The sequence below is a fragment of the Puma concolor genome, chromosome C2 (genome assembly GCF_028749965.1).
Source record: "Puma concolor isolate L17-30 chromosome C2, mPumCon1.1.hap2, whole genome shotgun sequence".
Taxonomy (NCBI): Eukaryota; Metazoa; Chordata; class Mammalia; order Carnivora; family Felidae; genus Puma; species Puma concolor.
The window spans coordinates 112,424,951-112,452,443 of NC_141675.1; the positions used below are offsets into that span (position 1 = coordinate 112,424,951).

Below are 27,493 nucleotides of genomic sequence, written 5' to 3' on the forward strand. Positions count from 1 at the left end.
AAAAGATATGGTGGAATATAATAACCACACTATCAAAGTCTAGCCATGAGAAGAGATATGAAAATGAATAAAGCAGTGTGATGTATGTAGTTTCTGCTTAGTGATTAACATTTTAAATGAGGAAGAAAAAGTAATGTATTAACTAGCTCTGGAAGAATAAAAGCAAATGTAGAAATTGAGGCCCTTCAAAATGAAGTTTCACACTTAGAATGAGAGATATAATATTTCATGTATCTTGAGAACAATTTGGTATGATCACACTATGTACTTGTTGATGGGAAACTATTATAAGTTATGATCAGAGCTATGCAAGTATATAGGCTGGTTTTGACAGAAAAAGGTAAACTGACAAATAACAAGCACAGTATCTTGTACATGGTAGGTGTTCGCTGTAACTGCTTCAAAAAAATATGAAATGAATCAAATGTCAGCTGATATGCACAGCACTGTGGATGGATGCATTTTAAAAATGAGGCAGCTTTGTGGTTTCCATGACTTTATTTCAAATTATGGTTTCAAATAAAACACAGTGTCTAATGGAGACAGTTTTGTCATTTAGGATTTTTCTGAGAACTGGAAGACAGGTATTAAAAAGGCAGAGAATCTTCCACCTTTCTGAGATAGGGAACAAAAAACTAGTTTTATTAATGATGGAAACACTGGAGCAGTGACTAGGTCAGTGGATGAAGCTGCTTTGGATGAAGCAAAGGGCTCACTCAGTGATAGCGTGCAGAAGGTGATAGCCCAAACTAAAGGCTTTTTCAGAGAAGGACATATTTGTCATTTATGCTTCAGACTGTCTATCCTTGAGAGAAGTGGTTCTCAAAGTGTAGTCCCTTTCAAGAGCTCTGCAAGTTCAAAGTTATTTTCATAGTAACACTATCTTTTTCACTCTCATTCTCTTAAAACTATACATGGAGTTTTCCAGAGGCTACATGAGGTGTTGTGATGTCACTGCTCTGACAAAGCCAGACATTGGAATTTGCAGAAATAGGAAACAATGCAAATCTTCCCAGTTAGTTTTTTGGTTTGAAAAAGTTATTTTTCATACAATGTGTTGATATACAATGGCTTATTATTTTTAATAAATACATAAACATCTAAAAATTTTTGTCTTGAGATTCTAATATGGTAAATACTGATAGATATAAATATAATAAAAAGCTCTTTAGAATCCTCAATAATTTTTAAGAGTATAAATGAGTCATCAGACCAAAAAGTTTGAGAATCAGTGCTCTAGAATCTTCACTGAATTGCATTGGAACTATCTGCTCATTCTTTCCCAAAAGCCTATGGATGCTTTGAGAACAGGAACGCTCCCCCTGTTCATCTCAGTATAGCCCCAGTACTAAGTAATTCTTTTGTTGTTTGCAAATTAAATGAACAAGTCTTGCCATATTCATAACAACAAAAACTTAGATTCAGGATCCATATAATAGATACAATGGAGTAGGTGTCTCCTAAAAATGACAGATGAGATGGTAAGCTGACTCTGAAGTTCCCTACATACAGATTGATTTCTACAGCTAAGAGAAACAACACAGTGCCATTAATGGTTTATGGAATTGGTTTTACTGCTTGATAATCACCCTACATTTATTTATATGGGCTAGGTGTCAAAAAAAGTGGAAAAAAATCTGGAAAAGTAGAAACACAATTGATGTATTAGGGTGGTCAGATTATAGATGAATATTCCTTTTCAATTTCATTTGCTATTGATTAATGTTACTTGTGTAATGAACATATTTGTCCAATAGAGCTCTGGACTGTAAGGAAAAAAATAAAAGAATCACTCCTTTGTTTGCAGAGATGAAATAACCAAAAGAGAGTAAGGGCCTAGGATGTGGACATTTACCACCAATCTCCCTTCTCAAACAAGCAAGCACATATAATTTAATGCAGGAATCTGAAGAAGGAAAAAGAAATATTGCAACAGTCTTGATTCTTTCAAAAATCCAACAATGTACTTGGAGAACACCAATGGGAAAGCCATTTACACCTCATTTTTTAAAAATACTTAAAACTGTGTACATAGTAAACATGAGAGCATTTTCTTTTAAAGCTGAATAAAATTATTCAGGTCAGTGCTACAGTATTTTCCACAGGAAGGCATATTTGTTCATTCCTTCAAAAAACATTCATTTTGGTAAACAAATAAAAAAAACATTTGATACTCTCCACATGTAAGGGTATGTAGTAGACATATTTGTAGAAGAAACAAATGAGTCAGACATGTGCCCGATTCTTAAGAAGCTTGTATTTTAGTGGGGTTGATTGTAATGCACATAAATAAGACATAATCAAAAGTGGTGAAAATTATGAATTACTATGGGTATGACTGGCATTAGAACATTTAGACAAACCATCTGTTTCATATGTGTTATATGATGAATATTACTGTCTCACAAAGAGGAGACAAAATATAGTCACACATGTGTGCTGACATATGTATGTGTAAATAAAAACTAAAAAGACCCTCTGAATGTATAATTTGTAGTAAAGAACCAGCTTCATGATTAGTACCAAAGAACGTTCAAGATGACAGATGCGATATTTTTGAAAAAACAAGGAATTAGTATTGCACATAATAGTGATAAACCACAGTAAGTTACAACAATTCTAAGCCATAATAGAAACTCTAAATAAAAAGCTGTAACAAGACACTGCTTTAAGCCAGTTTGGATTTAACTACCTCAGTTTGTGTCCATGAAACCAACTTCCACAACCTGTTTTTATTGGACAGGATTCAGTGTATAATCCTATAATCCTGTGCTATCAGTACTTGAACATGAATATGAGTATTCTCCAAGATGGCAGTCTTCAGACTGGGGTACACATACCCCTGAGGGTACACAAAAACTTTCCAGAGTTATAAGCATGGAAAACATTAAAGGAATCAATGTCTACATCTGCAATCCACACACATATGCTTTCTAAAACCGATCTACCAGAAAAAGGGCTTGCACTGAATTCCCCAGCAATCCTTTCAAAACAGTCTTCTAATTTAACAAAATTTTACCAAATGCATCTTCCTGGGCTGGAAAATTCTCTGGGATACAGAACAAAGGTACAACTATAGAAAGACACCTGGGAGAGTCCTATGAGCGCAGAGCAGCAAGAACTTCAGAACCACTGGCGGAAGCAGTGCTTGTGTCTTCATCTGGGAACAACTCGGGGCAAGCTGCTATGCCTCATCTCTTTTAGAAGTGAAATGGTTGCCAAAGAGATGGATATTTACACATTTACCTAAGTTGAAAAATGAAGTCAGACTTTTCTTGAATGTCTGATTTGGGTGACTGGTTTGCCAATGGGGACTTTTAGATTATATGGCAAATGTTAATAATATATCGTTTGCGGTCATTTAAACCTTGAGTAAGAATTTTTGGATGACAGCTTTAAAATGTGTGAAGAGGTACTTAGTTTTTAAAAATCCTTTTTTTTTTTATTTTTTAAAGTTTATTTATTTTTTTTGAGAAAGACAGAGACAGTGCGAATGGGAGAGGGAGAAAGAGAGTCCCAAGCAAGCTCTGCACTGCCAGCACAGAGCCCAATGCAAGGCTCGAACCCATGCAGCTGTGAGACCATGACCTGAGCTAAAACCAAGAGTCAGACACTTAACTGACTGAGCCACCCAGGCGCCCCTGTTTTTGTTTTTTTAAGTTTATTCATTTTGAGAGAATGCAGAAGCACGGGAGGGTCACAGAGTGAGGAGAGAGAGAGAATCCCAAGCAGGCTCCGCACTGCACTGTCAGCACAGAGCCCAGCATGGGGCTTGATCTCACGAACCACAAGATCATGACCTGAGCTGGAATCAAGACTCAGACACTTAACTGACTGAGCCACCCAGGTGTTTCTAAAAATCCTTTTTGAACTATTAGATTATTGGATTAGAAAGATGAACTAGGAAATAATCCCATTTATAATAGCAAGAAAATGAATAAAATACTTAGAAATAAATTTAACCAAGGAAGATCTACACAGTGAAAACTGTGAAACACTAATGAAATAAACTGAGGAAGACACAAATAAATGGAAAGATATTCAATGTTCAGATTGTAACAATATTACTTTTCAAAACAACCTATAAATTCAATGTAATCCCTATCAAAATCCTAATGGCATTTTTCATAGAAATACAAAAAGCAGTCCTAAAATGTATATGTAGGCACAAAAACCCCTGACTATCCAAAACAATCTTGAGAAAGAACAAAGCGGGGGGGCATCATGATCCTTGATTTCACACTATATTACAAAGCTGTAGTAGTCAAAACAGTATGGTATTTGCATAAAAAACAGACACATAGACCAGTGGAACAAAAAAGAGAGCCCAGCGGGGGATGGGTGGGGGTGGATATCCTAATATGTCCAATTAATTTTCAACAAAGGAGCCAAGAATATACAGTAGGAAAGGATAGTCTCTTCAGTAAATGGTTCTGGGAAAACTGAATATACACATGAAAAAGAATAAACTGGATCACTATTTTACACACAAAAATCAACTGAGAATGGATTAAAGATTTAAACATAAGACCTGAAACTACAAAACTCCTAGAAGAAAATATAGGGGCTAAGCTCCTCAGTATTTGTCTTAACAATGTCTTTTTGGATTTTATGTCAATAGCAAAGGAGTTGAAAGATCTGTACTCCAAAATTATATAACATTAATGAAAGAAATAGAAGATGATACAAAAAATGGAAAGATATTTCATGCTTATGGATTAGAAGAACAAATATTGTTAAAATGTCCATACTACCCAAAGCAATCTACAGATTTAATGCAATACCTATCAAACAACATTTTTCACAGAACTAGAACAAATAATACTAAAATTTGTATGGAACCACAAAAGGCCCTAAAAAGCCAAAGCAGTCTTGAGAAAGAACAACAGAGCTGGAGGTATCACAATCCCAGATTCCAAGATATACTACAAACCTGTAGTAATCAAAACAGTATGATACAGACACAAAAATAGACATGCAGATCAGTGGAACAGAATAGACCAGAAATAAACCCAGGTTTATATGGTCAATTAATCTGTGACAAAAGAAGCAACAATATACAATGGGGGAAAGACAGTTTCTTCAATAAATGGTGCTAGGAAAACTGGATAGCTACATGCAAAAGAATGAAACTGGACTGCTTTCTTATACCATACACAAAAATAAACAAAATGGATTAAAGACCTAAATGTAAGCCATGAAACCATAAAACTCCTAGAAGAAAACATAGGCAGTAATTTCTTTAACATCAGCCATGAAACATTTTTCTAGATAGTCTCCACAGGCAAGGGAAACAAAAGCAAAAATAAACAATGAAACTCCATCAAACTGAAAACCTTTTTTCTACATAGCAAGGAAACTATCAACAAAATGAAAAGGTAATCTATGGAATGGGAGAAGAGACTTGCAAATGATATATACATTCAATAAGGGATTAATATCCAAAATATATAAGGAACTTCTATAACTCAATAGCAAAAAAAAAACCAAAAAAGCAAAAAAACAAATAAATTAAAAAATGTACAAGGAACCTGAATAGACATTTTTCCAAAGAAGACATACATAGGGGCGTCTGGTTGGCTCAGTCACTTAAGCATCTGACTTCAGCGCAGGTCATGATCTCCACAGTTTGTGGGTTTAAGCCCCACATTGGGCACTGTGCTCACAGCTCAGAGCCTGAAGCCTGCTTTGGATTCCATATGTCCCTCTCTTTCTGTCCCTCCCTCTCTGTCCCTCCCCTGCTTGTGCTCTGTCTCTCTCTCTCTCTTAAAAATAAAAAATAAACATTAAAAATATCTTAAAACAAACAAACAAAAACAAAGAAGACACACATATGGCTAACGGGTACATGAAAAAGGTACTTGATATTGCTAGTCATCAGGAAAATGAAATGCAAAGGAAAACCACGATGAAATCTCACACCTGTTAGGATGTCTACTATCAAAAAGACAAGCGATAACAAATGCTAGCAAACGTGAAGAAAAGGGAACTCCTGTACACTGTTGGTGGGAATGTAAACGGGTACAGTCACTATGCAACATAATATAGAGGTTCTTCAGAAAATTTTTAAAAAACTACCACATGATCTAGCAATCCCATTTCTGGGTATATGCCCAAAGGTAATGAAATCACTATCTCGAAGAGATATCTGAACTCTCATATTCACTGCAGCGTTATTCACAATAGTCAAGGTATGGAAACAACCTAAGTGTCTGACAACAGATGAATGGATAAAGAAAATGTGATGTGATATATATGATGGAATATTATTCAGCCTTAAAAAAGAAGGAAATCCTGGTGTTTGCAAAAACATAGATGAACCTGGAGGGCATTACAGTAAATGAAATAAGCCAGACCATTTATATGTGGAGTCTTAAAAAAATAAAAAGTTGAATTTTATAAACAGAAAGTAGAGTGGAGACTGCTAGGGGTTGGGAGTGGGAGGTGGGAGCAGGAAACAGGAAGAAGTAAAAGGGTACAAATTTTTAGTTATAAAGATGAAATAGGTCTGTGGATCTAATATATACCATGGTGACTACAATTGATAATACTGTATATTTGCTAAGCAAGTAGAACTTCAGCATTCTCACACACACAAAAGGTGAATATGTGAGGTGATGGACATGTTAACTTGGTGGGAGTCCTTTCACAATGTATATATACCAAATCATCAGGTCATATAGTTTATATATCTTACAGTTTTATTTGTTAATTATACCTCAAAACAAGCTGAAAAAAGGTAGATGATATTTGCTAAGGGAAGTGCTATGACTATTCTTTATATGAACAAACTAGTTGTACATAATAAAAAATTATTTTAGGAGACAGAAGAGTAAACATTTAAAAACCACTGCTCTATGAGATATGAACTAAAAAGAATACAAGCACAATAACAAAGAGAATTTTTCCTTAGGTTAATAGTTTCTCCAACACACAGAATTTTTTTGGGAAAGACACTGTATGTGGAGCAGGTTGAGGTAATAAGTCTGTGTTCTTTGTTGGAGAGGCAATGTGATACTGGGCTTTGCACCTTCCTGACCTATCTCAGCTTAAATTTTCATTGCTGTAAAACAGAGATAATAATCCCAAACCCTATAAGCTTACCATGAGAATTAGAACCAACAGATGCATAGACTTATTTCAGTGCTTGGCAGAACCTCATTGGCACTAAATAAAGAATGGTAGCTACTATACAGTCGCCTGTTTTTTAAGTCTTTGGGCTGGGTGAGGAGAATCACAAATTGGAACTGAAATTATTTACTGCCTTCTTTAGGTGAAAACTGAGCTACTGAACCACCACCTATGATATGTATATTGAGTCATTTTTTCTAGTAGTTTGGATGATATTCAGCGATTTTAGTCATGGTCTCCTACCTGGTGTTCTCTGTGAAAAAAATGGATGGCCTTGTAGGTCAGGAATACAGGCAATGTTCACAGATTGGGGTATGATCAATTAGAAACAACTGGCTGAGTTAATATTCATCAGAGTACCATTTCTGCAAAACATCTAACGTGTAAATAGTAAAGCCTTCCTACCCATAGTCAATCCTGGCATCACCTGGGAGCTTCATATAATGCAAAATTTGAGGCCTATCCCCATCTACTAAATGGGAAGCTGCAATTTAACAAAATTCTTAGGTGATTCACATGCATCTTAAACTATGACAAGCACTGGTAAAGAACAGGCCATTTGCAGGGAAGATATAATCACCAGGTATATATATATCTCAGGTGGGAACTTTCTGTTGCACCTGCTTAATTAAAGCTGAGTAAGGTGGAATGATGGCGAGTCTAACTCTAATGACAGACTGACATATATAAATGTCCATAAGGACACACATTCACTGATAACTGGTTCTCATCTAGGGGTGATTTTGTGCCCTGCACCCCCCACCCTGCCAGGAGACACTGGGCAAATAATGTCTAGAGATATTTTTTGTTGTCACAACTGGGAAGGGCTGCTACTGGCATCTAGCGAGTCAAGACCACAGATGCTGCTAAACATCTTACAATGCACGGCACAGCCCCCCACAACAAAGAATAATTTGGCTCAAAATGCCAATAGTTCTGAGGTTAGAGAAACCCTAACATAGATTATACAAACATCCCTGCATACAGGTGTCTTAATTGGAACTATTCATGAAAAAAGGAGCAATAATTTGACTACACAGCTCTGAGGGTGTGAATTTTGGATCTGGGCATTCTGCATCACAAAGTCTGTGCTGCTTTTAACACTGTGAGTACCCTGGTTAAAAGCTCTCAAAATCATTTATCTGCTTTTGCCAGCAAACCCAGAGTCAGTGATAATCTGTATCAGCATATAACGTCAGTCAGCATCAATGCCTAAAACCCATTATGAAGCAAAGAAAAATAATGGAAATAGAAAATTAAGGTACTATTTCATTTCAAACCCAATCCAACTGAAGAAGAAAGCAGGCTCAACTTTCTTGAGGACCCTCAACTCCACACCTTCCTTAATCCAAAGACACTAACAGTCTATACCTTCATTTTCAAACATCCACAATCCCTTGTCTGCAATTTTAAAAATATAAGAACACTTTTTTTTTCCCCTAAATTGTGGCAGAATTTCTTATCTGAACTCCTCTGGCAGCGAAGCCTGAAGAGATGTAAGGCTATTTATTATCTCAGTTATCGCATGGTTCACTGCAGAAGTATTAGGAGGTGGTGCCACAGGCTTGGTGGGAGCTGTTCTATATGACAGATGTTCTTTAGTGCCTTTCTAAAATTTGAAAAACTACAACTTCGAAAACATTTGGCTTCAAAAGTTTTGGATATGTAATTGTAGACCTCAAATGACTAAACTACAGTCAATAGCAAATATTTGCTAAAAGTTTTCATATATATTTGAAAGAAAAAAGATACACACACACACACACACACACACACACACACACACACACACACACCTGCATTAGTAATTAGCAGTATAAAAATTAGCTTTCTTATTTCGGGCACTGTGTACAACCAGCCGGACTTGCAGCTTCAAATCTTATAAGGACTTGCTAACTTTGCACAGAAAATCTTTCTTCAAGTCCATAAACTAACCTCAATCTCAACCTTCAAATACTTCTGGATATACGACAAGAAATAGTGAATGATTTAGGGTAAGCCCTTTCACTCTACCAAAAGTGCTAATTCCAATTCAGTAGTATAATCAACCTCTCTCAATCTTTCAATCTCTCTCTCTCTTTCACACACTCTCTCTCCCTCTCTCTCTCTCTCTCTCTCTCTCACACACACACACACACACACACACACACACACAATGTGCAATAGCAGTACTGGCACCCAACTGGCTCTGAGAAGGTTGCATCAGGGCCTCTCTTCTATCCTCAATTCTCACTGGTTGCTGGCCCTACACTCCTGCCTGAGTTGATGGTTGGGGGTACAATTCCTTCTGCATATAAACTCCTATTTCTCTCCCTGACAGGTCTTACCTGACCAGCCTGTTGACTGTCATATGATGTGCTCATGGGATTGGCCCAGGGAAATAGCAGGTTGTTAGGAAACAAGTAGTAAGGAATTACTGAAAGCAAATGTATTCAAATTATCAGTTTTATGTGCCTACCTTGTAAGGTGAGGCTTGGGAACATAAGGGGATGCCAACTGATTTCCAGAAAGCATGAAAAAGATACATGACCTTGCAACCATGATGAAAAAGATGCATCATGCTTACTGTCAAAAACAATGAACACAATGGAAACAATTTAAATTTCTTCAAAATCTTTTTTTTGCCAGTTACAGCTCTGCCAAGATTCACTAATCACCAGTTTTAATGATTTTTTTCACTGCACTGCAAAATAATCTTCCCTCTTTTATATACTAAGAAAATACATGCCCTTCTCATGAAAATTATATCACACATGGTATTATTTAATAAGTTAAAACAAATCCTGAAAAGTTTTTTTTGTGAAACTATTCTTTAATAAAACTCTAAGAACTGTGATGTAAAGAGGGGAAAATACTTCACTGCAATTATGCTCAGAGCATTGTTAAATATGATTCTAATGCTAAGGGTGGGAGGAAGAAGTGCTTTGCCAAAGTTTCTGTAACTGTTTCACCACCAAAGCGGTTTGCCCATGGACTTTACTACCGGGTTGTGAAGTACCATGACCATTCAGGAAGGAGACGCCATGTTTCTCAGGCTCCCAGGTGTCTCAAATAGAGAGTGGGAAAGGGCGAGAAGCCATGGGCAAGCCTCCTTGCCAAGACTGTGGATGAAATCATCATCAACTCCACCCCAGCATCCAGCTCAGCTTCTTCAGAATTTCACAGGCTACAGCCCTCGAGCCAGCCTCCTGTTAGGTTCTCAAAACAGAAAAAATAAAAGTGGATCCTCCCCACAAAACAGTTGGGAATCCTTACATTATACAATTACTTTAAACATGTTCTTCTTGTGTAGTTTAATTAAAGAGTAGATTAGGATCTTAAGAAAGACTTTTCCACAAAGACTCTTCCAAATTAATTTCCTTTTAAAATGTCCTTTCAAACCCTTAAACAGCTTTAAAAAAGAAAGTTTTATGGCAAGGATTAAAGACCTGCATTGGATAATTAACTCATTCTTAACAGAAAAGAAATAGTAAATTATGAACTCTTTATGCTTGATCAGAAAACAAATATTTATAACTTTTCATCCACGACAAGTCCTTTAGTTCAATACTTCAGGGATTCCATTCTGTATTAGCTTCTGTATAACAATACTGCAAAGCTGTAATGACATCCTCTATAATCAGCCCATTCCCAATGTAATTAAGAGTGCCACAGATTTAAAACTGTGACCTCACTGCTGAGGAGAAAGGTGTGTGGAAGAGATAATTTATATTGCATGTAAAATGACATCCTGTTATGCCAACAAATTTAAAAAGTAAAAGAAAAAAGTAACATTATAATAGTCATCATTTAAGAGGGAGTTATTATGTTCCTGATCGTAGAGTTTTTCCTCCGTCATTTCTACCATCTGACTCTAATTGATAAACTCTTTCCTATCAAACTGTATGTTCTTCCCACGTTACAAAAATTCTAAACCCCTTCAGATGCCTCTCAATTCCCCTCATTCAACTACAGTCACTATGGGGATAAAGATATATATGAAGTGGGTGATTCCTGGCAAAATGTCATGCTAGTGTAAACCAAGTTTTAATTGGCAGAGAGGTCCATCAGTGAAGCACATAACTTCTAGGCAATGTGAATAAAATTTTATCTCAATTTTATCTCTCTTTATCAAGAAATTGAACACCAAATATAATGTATACATATTATAATGGTTCAAGCAAATAATTTTATCAATATAACAATAACCACATTAATAAAAAAGAACATCAATAACCCTACCAAATGCTTATTATTATGCACCAGCACTATGAGACTCTTAGATCAATTATCTCATTAAATTTTCACAAATGGCTGCTGAGATAATACAATCATTGCCTCCATTTTCCAGACGGGGAAACTGATGCTCAAGGATGCTAAATAACAGCTCAGGTTAATTAGCTGGTAGAGGAGGGCCAATATTGAAGCCAGGTCAACTTGAACCTCAAACTTGTATCTATTTTTACAGCTTTCAGGCTAGACGGTCTACTAGTTCTGTTCCACAAGCTAGCTAGCTATATATGTATGTATGTTTATTTTGAGAGAGAGAGAGAGAGAGAGAGAGAGAGAGAGAGAGAGAGAGAGAGGAGTTCCCAAGCAGTCTCTGCACTGTCAGCACAGAGCCCCATGCAGGCGCATGAACCGTGAGATCATGACGTGAGCCGAAGTCTGATGCTTAAGTGACTGAGCCACCCAGGTGCTCCATACACTAGCAATTTAAACCAACTATTTTTGCCTTTACTCTTCCACTAAGGCTCCTGGTGAGCTACAACTGTTACCAATCAGCAAGGGGGTGGGGGCAAACCACCTTGTAAAAGCAAAACAGAGCTGTTTATCAAGATTCTCCTTGCCAGTCAAGTACAGGAATTCCTTTCCATATTCTGTATAGCTGATAAATCTTTCTAAATTACATAAATGTTTAGTCACAGCTGGGAAGTTGCTGAAGTACCAATCACACAACAGAACGCACTCTTGTATTTTGCAGATTAAAGAAGCTAATTGACCAAAAAACTGAGTCCCAGGAGAAGAAGGAGCAAGAAAAGGAAAAGAAGGTCACCGCCCTGAAAGTGGAGCTGACCAAACTGAAGTCTTTTGCTTTGATGGTGGTGGACGAACAACAAAGGCTGACGGCACAGCTTGCCCTTCAAAGACAGAAAATCCAAGACCTAACCACAAGTGCGAAGGAAACACATGCTAAACTAGCCCTCACTGAAACCAGAGTTCAGGAAGAAGAGCAGAAGGCGAACAGACTAGAGAAAGAACTGCAAACACAAACCACAAGGTTTCACCAGAACCAAGAAACAATTATGGCAAAGCTCACCAATGAGGACAGCCAAAATCGCCAGCTTCGACAAAAATTGGCAGCACTCAGCCGGCAAATCGATGAATTAGAGGAGACAAACAGGTCTTTACGAAAAGCAGAAGAGGAGCTACAAGATATAAAAGAAAAAATTAACAAGGGAGAATATGGAAACTGTGGTATCATGGCTGAGGTAGAGGAGCTCAGAAAACGTGTGCTAGAAATGGAAGGGAAGGATGAAGAACTCATAAAAATGGAGGAGCAGTGCAGAGATCTCAATAAGAGGCTCGAAAAGGAAACATCACAGAGTAAAGACTTTAAACTTGAGGTTGAAAAACTCAATAAAAGGATTATGGCTTTGGAAAGATTAGAAGATGCCTTCAACAAGAGCAAACAAGAATGTTATTCCCTGAAATGCAATTTAGAAAAAGAAAGGATGACCACAAAGCAGTTGTCACAAGAACTGGAGAGTTTAAAAGTAAGGATCAAAGAGCTAGAAGTCATTGAAAGTCGGCTGGAAAAGACAGAATTTACCCTAAAAGAGGACTTAACTAAATTGAAAACGTTAACTGTGATGCTGGTAGATGAAAGAAAAACAATGAGTGAAAAATTAAAGCAAACTGAAGATAAGTTGCAAGCTGCTTCTTCTCAGCTTCAAATGGAGCAAAATAAAGTGACGACGGTTACCGAGAAGTTAATTGAGGAAACAAAAAGGGCACTAAAGTCCAAAACTGACGTGGAAGAAAAAATGTACAGTGTCACCAAGGAGAGAGATGATCTGAAAAACAAACTGAAAGCAGAAGAAGAGAAAGGAAATGATCTCCTGTCCAAAGTTAATATGTTGAAAAATAGGCTTCAATCATTGGAAGCAATTGAGAAAGATTTCCTAAAAAACAAATTAAATCAAGATTCTAGTAAGTCCACCACAGCATTACACCAAGAAAACAATAAGATTAAAGAGCTCTCTCAAGAAGTGGAAAGACTGAGACTGAAGTTAAAGGATATGAAAGCCATTGAGGATGACCTTATGAAAACAGAAGATGAGTACGAGACTCTAGAACGTAGGTATGCTACTGAACGAGATAAAGCTCAATTTTTATCTGAAGAGCTGGAACGAGTTAAAATGGAACTTGACAAGTACAAGTTAGCAGAAAAGACAGAGTCCAGCCATGAACAATGGCTTTTCAAAAGGCTTCAAGAAGAAGAAGCTAAGTCGGGACACCTCTCAAGAGAAGTAGATGCATTGAAAGAGAAAATTCATGAATACATGGCAACTGAGGACCTGATATGTCATCTCCAGGGAGATCATTCAGTTCTGCAAAAGAAACTCCATCAACAAGAAAACAGGAACAGAGATTTAGGAAGAGAGATTGAAAACCTCACTAAAGAGTTAGAGAGGTATCGGCATTTCAGTAAGAGCCTCCGGCCTAGCCTCAATGGAAGAATTATCTCTGACCCTCAAGTATTTTCTAAAGAAGTTCAGACAGAAGTAGTAGACAATGAGCCACCAGATTACAAGAGTCTCATTCCTCTGGAACGAGCAGTCATCAATGGTCAGTTATATGAGGAGACTGAGGACCAGGATGAGGACCCTAATGATGAGGAATCAGTGCTGTCCTTCAAATGCAACTCATCTACCCCCTGTCCTGTTAACAGGAAACTATGGATTCCTTGGATGAAATCTAAGGAGGGCCATCCTCAGAATGGAAAAATACAAACTAAACCCAATGGCAACTTCATGCAACCTGGAGATCTAGTCCTAAGCCACACACCTGGGCAGCCACTTCATATAAAGGTTACTCCAGACCATGTCCAAAACACAGCCACTCTTGAAATCACAAGTCCAACCACAGAGAGTCCTCACTCTTACACAAGCACTGCAGTGATTCCAAACTGTGGCACCCCAAAGCAAAGGATAACCATCCTCCAAAATGCCTCCATAACACCGGTGAAATCCAAAACTTCTGCTGAAGGCCTCGTGAACTTAGAGCAAAGCATGTCCCCAATTACCATGGCAACCTTTGCCAGAGCACAGACCCCAGAGTCTTGTGGTTCTATAACTCCAGAAAGGACAATGTCACCTATTCAGGTTTTGGCCGTGACTGGTTCAGCAGGCTCTCCTGAGCAGGGACGTTCCCCAGAGCCGATAGAAATCAGTGCCAAGCATGCGATTTTCAGAGTCTCTCCTGACCGGCAGTCATCATGGCAGTTTCAACGTTCAAACAGCAACAGTTCAAGTGTGATAACTACTGAGGATAATAAAATCCACATTCACTTAGGAAGTCCTTACATGCAAGCTGTGGCCAGCCCCGTGAGACCTGCCAGCCCTTCAACACCACCACAGGATAACCGAACTCAAGGCTTAACTAATGGGGCACTAAACAAAACAACCAATAAAGTCACCAGCAGTATTACTATCACACCAACAGCCACAACTCTTCCTCGACAATCACAAATTACAGTAAGTAATATATATAACTGACGACTCTCACCCTCATCCAGTCCATAGTGATATTATTGCAAGGAACTCAGTCCTTTTTAATTATCCCTCCACATCCCCCAAAAGACTGACTGAACTTGTACTTTGGGAAGGTTTGTGCATGAACTATCCAAGAGTATCTGAAACTAACTAAGTGTTGCCTGCATAGTCCTATCAAGTGTGCACTTACTGTATATCTTTTCATTTACATACCTGTATGGAAATATTTACTCTGCACTTGTATAAATACATCTTTATGTATTTCATTTTCCATAACTCACATTAATTTGACTGCAACTTGTCTTGATGAAATACTTTAACATTTTAAAGCAGTAAATAATTTGTTATTTTTACCATTGCTTGCTGAATTTTTTTTTTTTTTTTGGTCATTTTGTGTTATATTTTTGCATGTATAGTATTTTATTTTCTGTTCAAAAGGTTTATTCATTCTTCCTTAAAAACAAACAGCACCTACTTCCCATTTACAGTCAACTTCTGATCACATGTTATTAGAGGAAGAGGAAGTGGTTCAAATAAATAAAGTTTATGTCTCTTTCTTTGAAAAGTGAACTATAAGATCTCTCAGGAGCAAACTTAACTTCCTTCTTGAGATGTATCTCAATATCCATGATGACCAGTAAAGTGCTTAACACATATTAAGAACTTGATAAATGTTTACTGACAGTAAGTGAATTATATAATATTAATTTGCTTTTATAAGCACATATGAGCTGATAGTGAAAGTAAAAAAGCTTTGAAATGTGACAGAAAACCAGAAAAAGCACATTTGAAAATACAAGTTACCTTGACAATCAAGAGTTGACTGTATTTCTTCTACATATGAAAACCCCCATAAAACATATATATATATATATATATATATATTTGCATCCACATCTGAAATCAGCCACTATGATATATACTCTTGAACACTGCTTCAAAGCAAAAGTGTCATTCTTGTCCTTCTTTCCCATCCCATCTTTTCCCATCTTTCTATTCCTAAAATAGTTTGGTTTATTTAAGATATGTGCTTCCTACCTTGTTTGTAAGTCAGCTATACTCAGAAGCTTACAATGTAATTGCATTTCTCCCCAACCTCTAAACAAGCAAATAAAAGCCAAAGATAGCTACAAACACAAGTTATAGAAAAGGCATATTTTTAAAAAAATCATACATTATGTTAGTTAAGGAAAGTTTCCTCTATGATTATTGTTATGCCATTCACAAGGTAAGTGAGAAAAACTCAGCCAAAGCATCCTAAGAATTCTGATACCTACCTTATAGGACTCTTTGAGCATGTTCTGTATTTCCATAGTTAGAGAACAACAGTTTTCAGAGGAATGTTTTAAATTATAAATCTGGTCTCCATGTCACATTCCAAAAAAAAAAAAAAGGTTTCAGACAAGGTAGCTCGTTACCATTTTCCCTTTTCCAACCTCTTAACGGTCTAATTTACTTTGGTCAATTTTATTGCCAGTTACTGATTTTAAACACAATCCATTTAGACACCCAGGCAAACTGTGAAGTTCTTTAGAAGTAAAAGAAATCTTCCATGATTATCATCCGTTTCCCTGCAAAATCAATTTCATGATAGCAAAGCGAGGATTTGTTGACAGAAACACTTCCATGGTGATGAACTGCAACACCAATGCTGTGGGCTTGCATCATCATTAAATAAATTTGGATGAAAGCTGAGGCTGGTGATGAATGAGAAAGCTTCTGTTTAAACACATTTATCTTGGGAATCGGCAGTGACCCAACTGTATTACAAAATACATGATGGTCTAAATGGTTTTCAAAACTACTTTTATTTTTAAGTCACCTTGGGCTAGAACTTTAGAAGGAATGGCATACTTAATTTTACATCTTTCAAAGTAGACACTGATAATCCTGCTGCATAAGATGTTTTTCTAGATAATAATCAAGAGAGGGTACACGTAACATTTTGGAGGGTGACAAAAACTAGGAAGAATCAAAGAACAAAGTCTTTGCAGTACTTCCCAACCTTTGTCAGATAATGGCACAAAAAGAAAATATCCTTCCGCAGCACTGGATACAATGGAGAGGTAGAAATGAGCAACCGATAGGTTCCTGTTGGCTGCCCCAAGTGCTGAGGGGGAAGATCCATTTCTGGCACACCTATAACTAACAGAGTTTGAAAACTCTGGGCTATTCAATAGTTCATCCATTTGGTAAGGATTTAATTTCTTATGTGAGCCAGAACAATTCTCTACAATAATGTTAACACCACAGGATCTGTGCTTCATGATTATAATGAACAAATTCTCATTTCATCACATGCTCTACATATTAACTATTAATAGGCATCTGAAATGTAACATTACCAGAAGTTTACTGGACCTCAAGGAACCGAACTTCTCTTAGAGGTTCCTCTACTGGGAGGATTATTTTAGTATAATAATTCATATCAGCATCAAAATTTAGAAATACTTTCATACTCATAACATATATAGATTATTAAAAGTGTTACTAATTAAAATTTATGGTAAGGACAGCATCATTTCTGATAGAAAACATCTTCCTTTTTCCATAAAATCTCACATTTAAAAAAAGCATCTTCCCATTCATACGTTCTAGATCTTTTGTCCTTAATTTCAAAATTAAATTTTTCTATCCATGTGTGTGTGTGAAAGGTTACAGAACTTTCTTTTTAACTCATATATACTCACAGAAGAACCTTGAAAAGTAGGAGAAAGGAAGTGACATTGGAAAATCTTCATATGAAATATGTGAGAGTGAAGGTTTGTATTCTTAGAATAGGTCCATGGGAATCTCACAGAAGATAGTTTTTATAAACATCTGATAAAATCATAATTTCCTTTCATTTCATTTCATCTAAAGTCCCAGCTTCAGAACCAATTTTCATTTTACTCAGTACCTCCAATTCTTTAACTTTTTAAGCTGCAGCATCCTATCATAGATTTAAAAGACTTCACCATATTCTTCTGTCCTTTTAAGAACAGAGGCAAAAGTTTCCTTTAGGATGCCTCCGTTCTCTGGGGCACTGGCAAAAATAAAATCATCACCCGTACTAGGACAATGTGCATCACTGTAATTGGATCTTTACATATAAAGGAAGATCTCTCTCTATACGTTCAAGATGATGAAAGGATTACATAAATCTACTCAGGAGGTCTCTGCAATTACATCTCACATTGCCAAGACATCAGGCATAGGTCTTCATGACACTCAAAGGATAAAATTATGTTGCATTGTAAGATGGTCATAAAGGGGATATTTCATTAAAAATTATTAGGTTTCAAGCCTAAGGATTTGATGATCTTTATTGACTGAGGTAGAACTCCAGACAAAAGCATGGTTTTGGTAGCTTCTTTGATTCTGAATCTTTATAAAGTGAGTTTCTTTTGAAACTTGTTTGACAAAGGCAAGAAAAGATCTTTAACAACATTCTAGTTTACCTATACCTGGTTTCTATTATTGTTTTTTCGCCAAAAATCATTTTGCTTTATAATCCTAAGAGAAAACATAATCAGGCAAAAATGCATGCCCAAAACATTAAGATCTGTGTTTCTCAAAGTAAAATACAAGATACATGTTTGAGACTCCCAATGTCCCACCCAGATTCAAATTGGAATCTGTGAGGGTATGGCCCAGGAAGCTACACTTTTAACAAATTACTCTGCTGATTAGTATGCACCCTAAAGTAGTAATTTCATTATTTTAGAAATTCCTATATTGATAGACATTAGCAAATGTGTTCTGACTATAGTCCTGTTCAGTCAAAATAAATTACCCCTGTCCAAGGAAGTGTGACTGTTCCGCCCTCTGGTGGCTAGCATGACAAACAGCTCATTCCTCAGGTTTTCTTTTTATTCAGAAAAAAGCTTAATAAAAACTACCATTTTATAAGGTGGGAAGGTTCTTAGGTTTATAACTGTAGCAAAGCATAGATGCCTGAATCTTCAGTTGAGCAGTAGCAGGCTGTCTGACACCTACAAGCTGTTTCTCCCTGAGATCCCAGGCCCTCAATAACCCTACGGCATTTCTTGGGAATTGTCCAGAACACACATTAAAGAGAGCTGTTTGGATGAACCAAAACAAAGGACTCCATTCACCTTAGAGCACAGTGAGGCAAATGCCAAGAAAGAGCAAGGAAGATAAGTGGTTCAATAAAGTCCCCAACCCTAAACCGCCTTAAATTCATTTTCATTTAGATTACACTCCAAATCCTTTCCTTTCCAACTGATGGAACTTCCACTGTGCAGTGAAATATATCCCCCAAGGGCAACACACTAGGGGTAAGGAATCCTTGGGGAGTCTAGCCAGTTAACTGGCCAACATTTCTAAGTACTTTATCATTTGATAATGAATTAACACCGTTCATATGGCAGCACATTTAAATCTGTCAACATTCTATCAGGATACCAGTTTTTATACTTAAAATGGTGCTGTAAATGTACTCTGGGCTAACCTTTGGCATAGCAATCAGCTATCCTAGGGATAATCTTCTTTTCTTTACTTGTGGCTTCATTTTAAAATTTCACTTATTTTTTAATGAAATTATTATCAGAGAAATAAAATTTGTCTGATTAATTGAGGAAGTTTTTGAAAGCTTTTTTACTTTTATTTTAGTAAGTTCCTTTCTCCCTTATAGCCAAATGGTCCTATATGATATTTCTGTAACATTACCTAGGATTTTTTTTTTTTTTTTTGCCTCTGAGTTTTGTTTTGCTTTTGAAAGCCTTGTCATCGTTGCATAACTAACAATGTATACAGGCCCTAGACCTACAAAGGCTGTCTCACTCTGTGCCATCCCTTAGGACTCTGGAAAGGTGGAATGGGTTCACTGACAAACCACTCATATGTCTCAGTGACATGCAGGATATCTTCTCTTCAAAGCACCACATGGATACAACTGGTTAATACACTGATCATGACACACTGAACTACCTACCTTCTATCCAACATTGGGGCAGATATGGAGACAAAAGATTCACTGTCCCTGAAGAGCTTATTATTCTGAGCAAGGAAAGGAGACAAGAAACAAGAGTATGAGACAACATTTAATCAAGTGGCAAACTAAATTCACACAATAAACTAGAGATTAAGCAGGACTACAGTAGACAAGGCTTCACAGAGCAAATGAGACTTGAAACTGATCAAGGAAAGATTTAGATAAGGGGAGTAACTGGTGGGGAGGGAGCATTTGAGGCTGGCAAACAGAAGATCAGGTTAGTTCATGCCTTTCCCAGTCAGCAATGCAGCTCTAAAAAAGTCATTTAGTTTTTGTGAAATAAAGACAACTGGACTTGGTGATCTCTATGATCATATCTAGTTCTAACTTCCAATGATTTCTGAATTCTTTCCAAGTCTCAACACCCTCTTTTAATCACTTAAAATTCCTTTGAGAAATACGTTTGAGCATAAATAAACAAACCAATTATCTACATGAGTTTCCTTTCAGCCATTATATTTCTCCTTCCTCATTTTCCCACTTATAGGTGTCCTAACTACTAGATGGTCTTTAAAGATTTGTTTTCTTCTTTAAGATTCTATGAATTAGCCTTTTAATCCTCAACATATCAGCTCTTTTCTCATTAGAGCAAAGTTTTGCAACCTCAGGACTATTAACCGTATGGGTCTGGTGATTCTTTGTTGTGGAAGGATGTCCTGTGCACTGTAGGACATCTAGGAGCATTCCTGGCTTCCACTAGATGCCAAGTAGCATCTCCCAACTGTGACAAACAAAAATGGCTCCTGACATGGCTAAATGTTCTCTGCAGTGTAAAATCACCTCCATTTGAGAACCACTGCATGAGAGAGATGGACTACCTCTATAAGCCAGTTCCTCTTTTACATGACTTGCTGTGGGAAAAATCTGACAGCTCATTTGAAAACTCTTGTGTCTGGTATGTAGAGATGAAAATCTTGAATCTGACTAAATATAAGCCTCAAAGCAACTTTAAAAATCTGCACTGAAGAGTTTAGTTGCATAAGGATTGTTTCCACTAACCTGACAGATTGGCTCAAGGCATATGTGTATTTGAATATTTGTATTTGTGTTAATACCCTGTACCTTTGTTTCAATACCAGATATAAACTAATGTTTTCAGATAAGCTTCCATTTCTCACATGCCTTCAGGAGAAATAAAAGTCTAGACAACCAACCACATTTGCCTTAGTGGGAAAAAATGGGTTTCAGGAGGATTCCTAAGAACTTAAGAGATAACCCTTTACTGTTTAGACCTTTCCAAAGAGTCCTCTTTCAGAAATTTCAACTCCTTCTGTAGTAGCTTATAACCACCAGAGGCACAAATGTCTATTAGAATACAAGCTTTCTTCATTCTTCAACAAATCACCTATAAGAATGAACCAACAAATATATTTATGAAGCACCTAATTTTACCCAGTGCTATGTGAGGCAGTTATGGAAGTGTAAGATTTAGAATCTAGGGTGGGAGTTGAGGACTACCTTAAAAGGTAATTAAGAGCACAACACAGAGAAGGGATTCTACAGAGAGTAAATACTACAGGAATTTGGAAGAGGAGCAGGTTACTCCAGGGACAAGATTCAGGGGTTAGGTTTCAGACATAGATGAGATTTGAGCAGGGGCTGGGAGATGAGGAAGACTAAGATAAACAGAGGACAAAAGGTGTTCCAGGGTACTGTCAAGTGACACCAATGAGACAAGAATGAGACAAAAGCAGAGATGTGAGGCCAAGCAAGAGAGGAGAAAACCAGAGTTCAAGGAACAATGAGCAGGGTAGTGTGGCTTCAGCTCAGATGGTTGGGGTAGGGGTAGGCTTGAAGGGCCTGGTCCTGTCAGACTGTGAAGAGCCTTGAATACAATGGCAGGGAGCACTCTGTGTCTTCAGTGAAGACTTCTGGGTAGTGAGATAATGGAAATAACTAATCCTTTATACACTATCATTTCATTTCACAACAACCCTATATATCACCACAATTTTAAAGATAAAAAATGTTTAATTCTGAGATGCAAGGAAAATTGCTTCAGGTTGTTCTATTAGTATGTGACATGAGAAAGATATAACACAAATTTAATTCTGTTGTCCCATTCTCTTTCCATGGCAACATACTGAGAAGCTACCTCAGTGCAAGTGGGAAGCATAATAAATTGCCTTTGATCCTCTCCATTACTTAAGAGCATAGACGGGATGTCTAACATTACATTCTTGCACTCGGTCTCACAAGTCTGCCACTTTATCCAGAACACTCAGAATTCCCCTAAAGATACACAGGGCTTTCTCCTACCCCCTCCCAGCTGTTCCACATGGATAATTTTCTCTTCTCTCATCACGTGATCCACACTGAAAGATCTGGCTCAAGCCTTACCCTTTCTGAAAACTTCCATGATCACCACAGTCCAGAGTGATCTGGCTCCCCTTCCAACTCCTCCCATCTCCCTGAGGTTATTGTTTGGGGAACAAAGGTTTATGAATGTGAGAGGCTGAGCCTCACATAAATGGGGAGGCATGGGGAAGACTGACAGGATGGTGCTGTGGATAGGACATGGGAGAAAGCAAGACCAAGGAGAAGCACAATTCCTCATCATCAGGAGACTGTTCTCAGGGAGCACTGGGGTGGTGGTTAAAGTCCACTCTATCCTAAAGCAGGGTTCGATAAGCAAAGGCACAAATACAGGGCATGCAGAATGAGCTTGGAGGAGGTATCTGATGGGCCTCAGAGGTGGTTGGAGGAAAGGCATCAGAAGTGAGTAAAAATGATCCACAAAAAGAACATCATGACCATGCACATCAAAACTTATACATAGCAGCTGCCTTGACAGTCCTGATAGTGACCCGACACCTCCAGAAAAGGCAATCAAAGGATCAAGGTGTAGCCACCATAAAGACAAAAACCACCAACTTAGCCCATGGGTAGTGGCACTTCGGCCTTTCCAGAAGACTAGAAAATCTTCCTGGATGATATACCCTAATTTAGAGTTTCCATTTCTCAAGCAACACCATAACTTATTAGGAAAGAATGATGGTCCCAAAATCACCTTAAAGAAAAAGAAAAAGAAAGAAAGAAAGAAAAAAAAGCGTTGTGTATTTTCCCAGCTCAGGGGGAAAGTGTTAGTGTTCAGCTTTGTCAGTCTCTAAATTCTGCTTCCAATTCAGAATTAAGCATCACAAATAAAACTGACACTTCAGAGGAAAGTCTTTAAGTTGGTCTCCAATATATCTCTCAGAAACAATTAAATGCATAAAAAAAACTTGCTTCATTGCAGCCACTCTTCAAACAATTCACAGCAATTCCTCAAGAGTAAATTGCTATCATTCACTATTAGTAAGTTGGCTGCTTTTCTCCTTCTTCTCTTAAAAAAAAAAAAAAAAAAAGAAAGAAAAGAGCTATTCCTTTTCCATTCTTTGCCTTTTAATGGTGTTCTTGACTGAATTCATGGATATTAGTTTTGAGGCTGCAAAAAATTAGTTTATAGAGAGAGGGGTTAACTAAAAATTTCAACAATCCCCAAAAGGTCCATAAAACATTAGAAAAATTTAAACAACTTCAGGGCAACAAGGAGGGGGTAAATGGGTAGGGATCTCAGTGAAGAAGGATGGCATCTCTCACAGTGACAGGCATAAGCAGCACAGTTGTTTTTTTTTTTATATAAAACTTTTTTCTGATTATAAGAATAATACCTATTTATAACACAAATTTTGGAAGATACAAATGCCAGAGCCACTGACTTTAGCTTCTATGAAGAGTAATGAGAGGACTAGGGAGAACAATGGACAATTATTACTATTTTTTTAGGCCAACTTATCAACTATGGCCCTATTCCAGGTTTTCTCAGACTGCCAATGTGGAAGGAAATGTGCTCTGGGGGGGTCATCCTGTAATTACCGAATGCCCCTGTGCCAAGGAGTGGCAGACCCCCCCCACAGAGTACAAGTTTATGTAATCTGTCTGCTCAGCCCAGACACAATGGTAGAGGGGCCAGTGTGGTCACTGGAGGAGAGGGGCAGGATTTCCTTTCCTCTCTGCTAGCCAATCAGTGCTTGGATAATGATTCAATCACTAAGCATTGTTCAAGTACTGGGAAGAAATATCTCCTTGGGGGCTCCTTTCAGAACTAGTTACACTCTTATCAGTAAGATTGGTGGACTTGTGGCAGGGTGGGTGTGGGGGATGGAGAGGTGCATGTGGGCAAAGAATAGGGCCCAACAAAACTCACCTCTCAAACTATGGGAAAGGAATCTAGAAGTATCTATCATAAAAGAAGAGAGTGGAAGATGAAGAGCAACTATATTTTCCCCTTGTGCTCTCAGTCACTTGAATGGTATCAACTATTTCTCTATGATGATTCTCAAAGCCAGATCTCCAAGTTTTCAATGCCTACCAAACAGTTCCACATGGAAGGTCCAGTTATACTTCATACTTGGCATGTGCCCACACTCCAGTGCACTGCTGCTTTTGGGTTCCTTTTTGTCTCACTTCTGGTGATGGTCCACCACCTTCCTTGTTGCCAGGGTTCAATATCTGGGAGCCATTCTCCACTTTTCTGTTCATGCCCCAGATTTAGTCAGCCACTCTGCCCTGGTATTTCTTTCTCTGTTATTTGTGCTACTCTCCCTCCCTCTTTTATTTGTGCTACTACTCCCCACATCCAGACCTCAGTACAGATGGTACTGTAAAATAATTAATCTATTACATTTAACCCCTTACCTCTCTAATCCAACCTTTGCTCATGTTGCTAGTGATCTTTCTACAATACTGTCCTGATCATGGCAATTCTCCAGTCCTCTCCACCCCCCACCCACCCAAAAGAGCACTTACTTCGCACTTATATCACTGAGTATATCACAAAGTCCAAACCTTCTAGATTAGTCCTCCATCTCTTGCCTCATCTCCTTTTGAAACTGGACAAACCCTGTATCCTCCTCACCAGAACACAGTACTGACCATCCTCCCACATACAACTGAGCTTTCTTACCTCACACCTTGTTCACGCTGTTCCTAAGGATAGAATACTCTTGTCTCTTTGTTCGTCCTATTGAAATCTTACTCCTATCTCAAGGCCAATACCTCTGGAAAACCTTCCTATTCTTCACAGTCTTCCTCCAAGTTTCCAAAATGCTTCTGTTTGTACCTCTATTATAGCACTTCGTTTTGCCTCTTTTTATGCTTATTTGTTATCCCTCCTATACCATAATCTCTTGAGAGGAAGAATCTGCGATCATTTATTTTTAAAACTCTTATATCAATGTTTCTCAAATGCAGTCACTGATCGCCCTTATAAGAATCACTCAGGACTCCACAGATTTCCATGTGCCTAGACCTCTGGAAACCAATGCTGGAAATCTGCATTTAAACAACCTGCCTGCTTCATTCTTGGGCTTATAAAGTTTAAAAGCCACTGTACTACATTACCCAGAATGTAAATACTGCTGGTGGTAGGTATTCAACAAAGGCTCATGTGGCTAACAACATACCTGGTGGGCACAGCTGGCTTGCATTTGTTCTTTTCATAGACTCACAGAATGTCAGGGCCAAAGGACTTTATAGGTGCTATAACTGCTTCATTTTTTCAATTAAGAGATAAGAAAAGAAGAAAGAGTAGAAAATAGTATCTTTTCAGGTAAACTCTAAAAAAGAAAGACTCATAACAATCAGACCAAGTAGGATAAAGAAGGAAAAGAATGTGTGAAGGGGCAGATTGTGTGAAGGGACAATTGTGGGTCAGATTGGTTAGAAACATGGCCCAGTAAACATCATTGCTTGTCAGCTGCCTCAACTCCTATGCTTGGTAACATGTCTCCAATAATTAATTAGAGAGGGGGAAAACAAGGGGTAAAGCAGAAAAATAAGAAAGTTAAAATAACCAAAGAAAATAAGTTATGATTATTATCAAGAAATAGGCATCTTAAGAGATATAAGGAAAAAGACAAACTTCATAACATTAACATTGTTAACAGCAAACACTTATCTGGAACTTTGATGTGCCATGGGTCTCTCCTACTCCCCCCCCCCACCCCCAAGAATGTAGGTACCAAGAAGTAGGTACTCCAATCTCCAGATAAGGATTACAGATGAGGAACCTGAAGTCTGCAAGTCTGAAGTCTTGCCTGAGGACACACAGCTAGTTGATGCCAGAAACAGAATGCAATCCCAAGTCTATCTGGCACCAGAGCCTCTGCTCTAGCCACTAACCCAAGGCTGTTGTAAACTGTCAGCCTGTGAACGATCAAAAAAACCCTTAAATGGTTGCAAATGAAGATATGGGGAGGAAAGAGTGGGAAGAGTACCAAAAAAGAAAAAAATATCTGAGGTAAAAAAATCTGACAATGAATAACAAGAAAGGGGACGTGTGCCTGGCTGGATCAGTTGGTGGAGTGTGCAACTCTTGATCTTGGGGCTCTAAGTTCAAGCCCCATGTTGGGTATAGAGGTTACTTAAAAATAAAATCTTAAAACAACAACAACAACAACAACAAAGGGGACAAACAAAGAAGACAAAAGTTCAAGGTTAGTGTATTTATTTTAGCATACTATTTCTACATGAGATGCTATGTGTCTGGGCACCAAATGGAAGCAACTGGATTAGGAAGGATTTTTGAAAACTATATTTCAATGTTTATTCTCAGACTCCCTCACTGCCCATGGTGTAATTACCACAGAGAGATTGGGATGTGACTAGGTACAACCACAAACCATGTTACATTGTAAAATAAAGGCATCAATTTCCTCTAACTTCCTCAGAAATCGGACAACTCTTTAACATAAATCATAGTGCTGCAACTCTATTTAAAACCAAATGTTCTCTTGCAGGAGGTTAACAGGAATGAGCTAATCCAACTGCAGAATTTCCTTTTGAAAGACCTCTTACCATATAAAACTGTAAAATGTTTAGTGATAAAGTTTTATTGCATAATGAGGAAGTTCGGAGAAAGTCAAGGAAAAAAAAAAAAAAAAAAAAAAAAGCCAAAGCAGCATATGAAACTCTGGGCTATCTGCCATATTCATTATCTATTATTTCCACTTTTTTTCTTTATACAAATTAGTAGTGATTTACCAAACAATACAAAACACACACACACACACACACACACACACACACACACACACACACACAAAGGCAATAATATTTCAAAGATGTTTTTTCTAGTTTATCATTTCCTCCCTTTCATCACCACATATATCATAAATACTTGTGTCCTTTCCCATTAAAAAGAGATAAAAACCAAAATACTAAATATTGTCGTTCTGATAACACAGCTGGGTCCCCGAGGGAGTCAGGTAGCCCTGAATCTGCCCCTCACTGCGTCACCCCAAAAACCACAAATGATAGGAAGTCTCTGGGAACCTTCATCCTTTCAACCTCCACAGCTAAAGGTGTAATGAGGGGTCTGCTGCAGTCCTTGTAGTCAGGAACACTCCTGAGACAACACTGCTTTCTTAGACAATATGTTGCCAATGCAACACCAAAAAGTTCAAAGCACTTACAAAAGAATTTCATTTAGAGAAAGGGAAACATCCTGACTCCAGCTGCCTAACAAGGATCTAATAGCTCCCCCATAAATGCTGATTCTGACCTGGTATACTTTCAGATGCTTGCCCTCTATGATAATATGAAAAAGCACAAGGATCAGGTAGAA

The 27,493-nt window shown here is 37.7% G+C and overlaps 2 protein-coding genes across 5 annotated transcripts in view; one reads left to right on the forward strand and one right to left on the reverse strand.

Annotated features, from left to right (window-relative positions):
* Positions 1 to 27,493, reverse strand: part of CMSS1 (cms1 ribosomal small subunit homolog) — a 382,595-nt gene that overhangs the window by 339,199 nt on the left and 15,903 nt on the right. The gene's annotated exons all lie outside the window — the stretch shown is intronic.
* The window catches only part of FILIP1L (filamin A interacting protein 1 like), a 303,663-nt gene that overhangs the window by 266,189 nt on the left and 9,981 nt on the right, over positions 1 to 27,493 (forward strand). For both annotated transcript variants that reach the window (XM_086675626.1, XM_086675627.1), the window contains one exon: positions 12,095 to 14,870. In XM_086675626.1, coding sequence (XP_086531752.1) covers positions 12,095 to 14,870 — 2,776 coding nt within the window. The remainder of the gene's footprint in view (positions 1 to 12,094; positions 14,871 to 27,493) is intronic.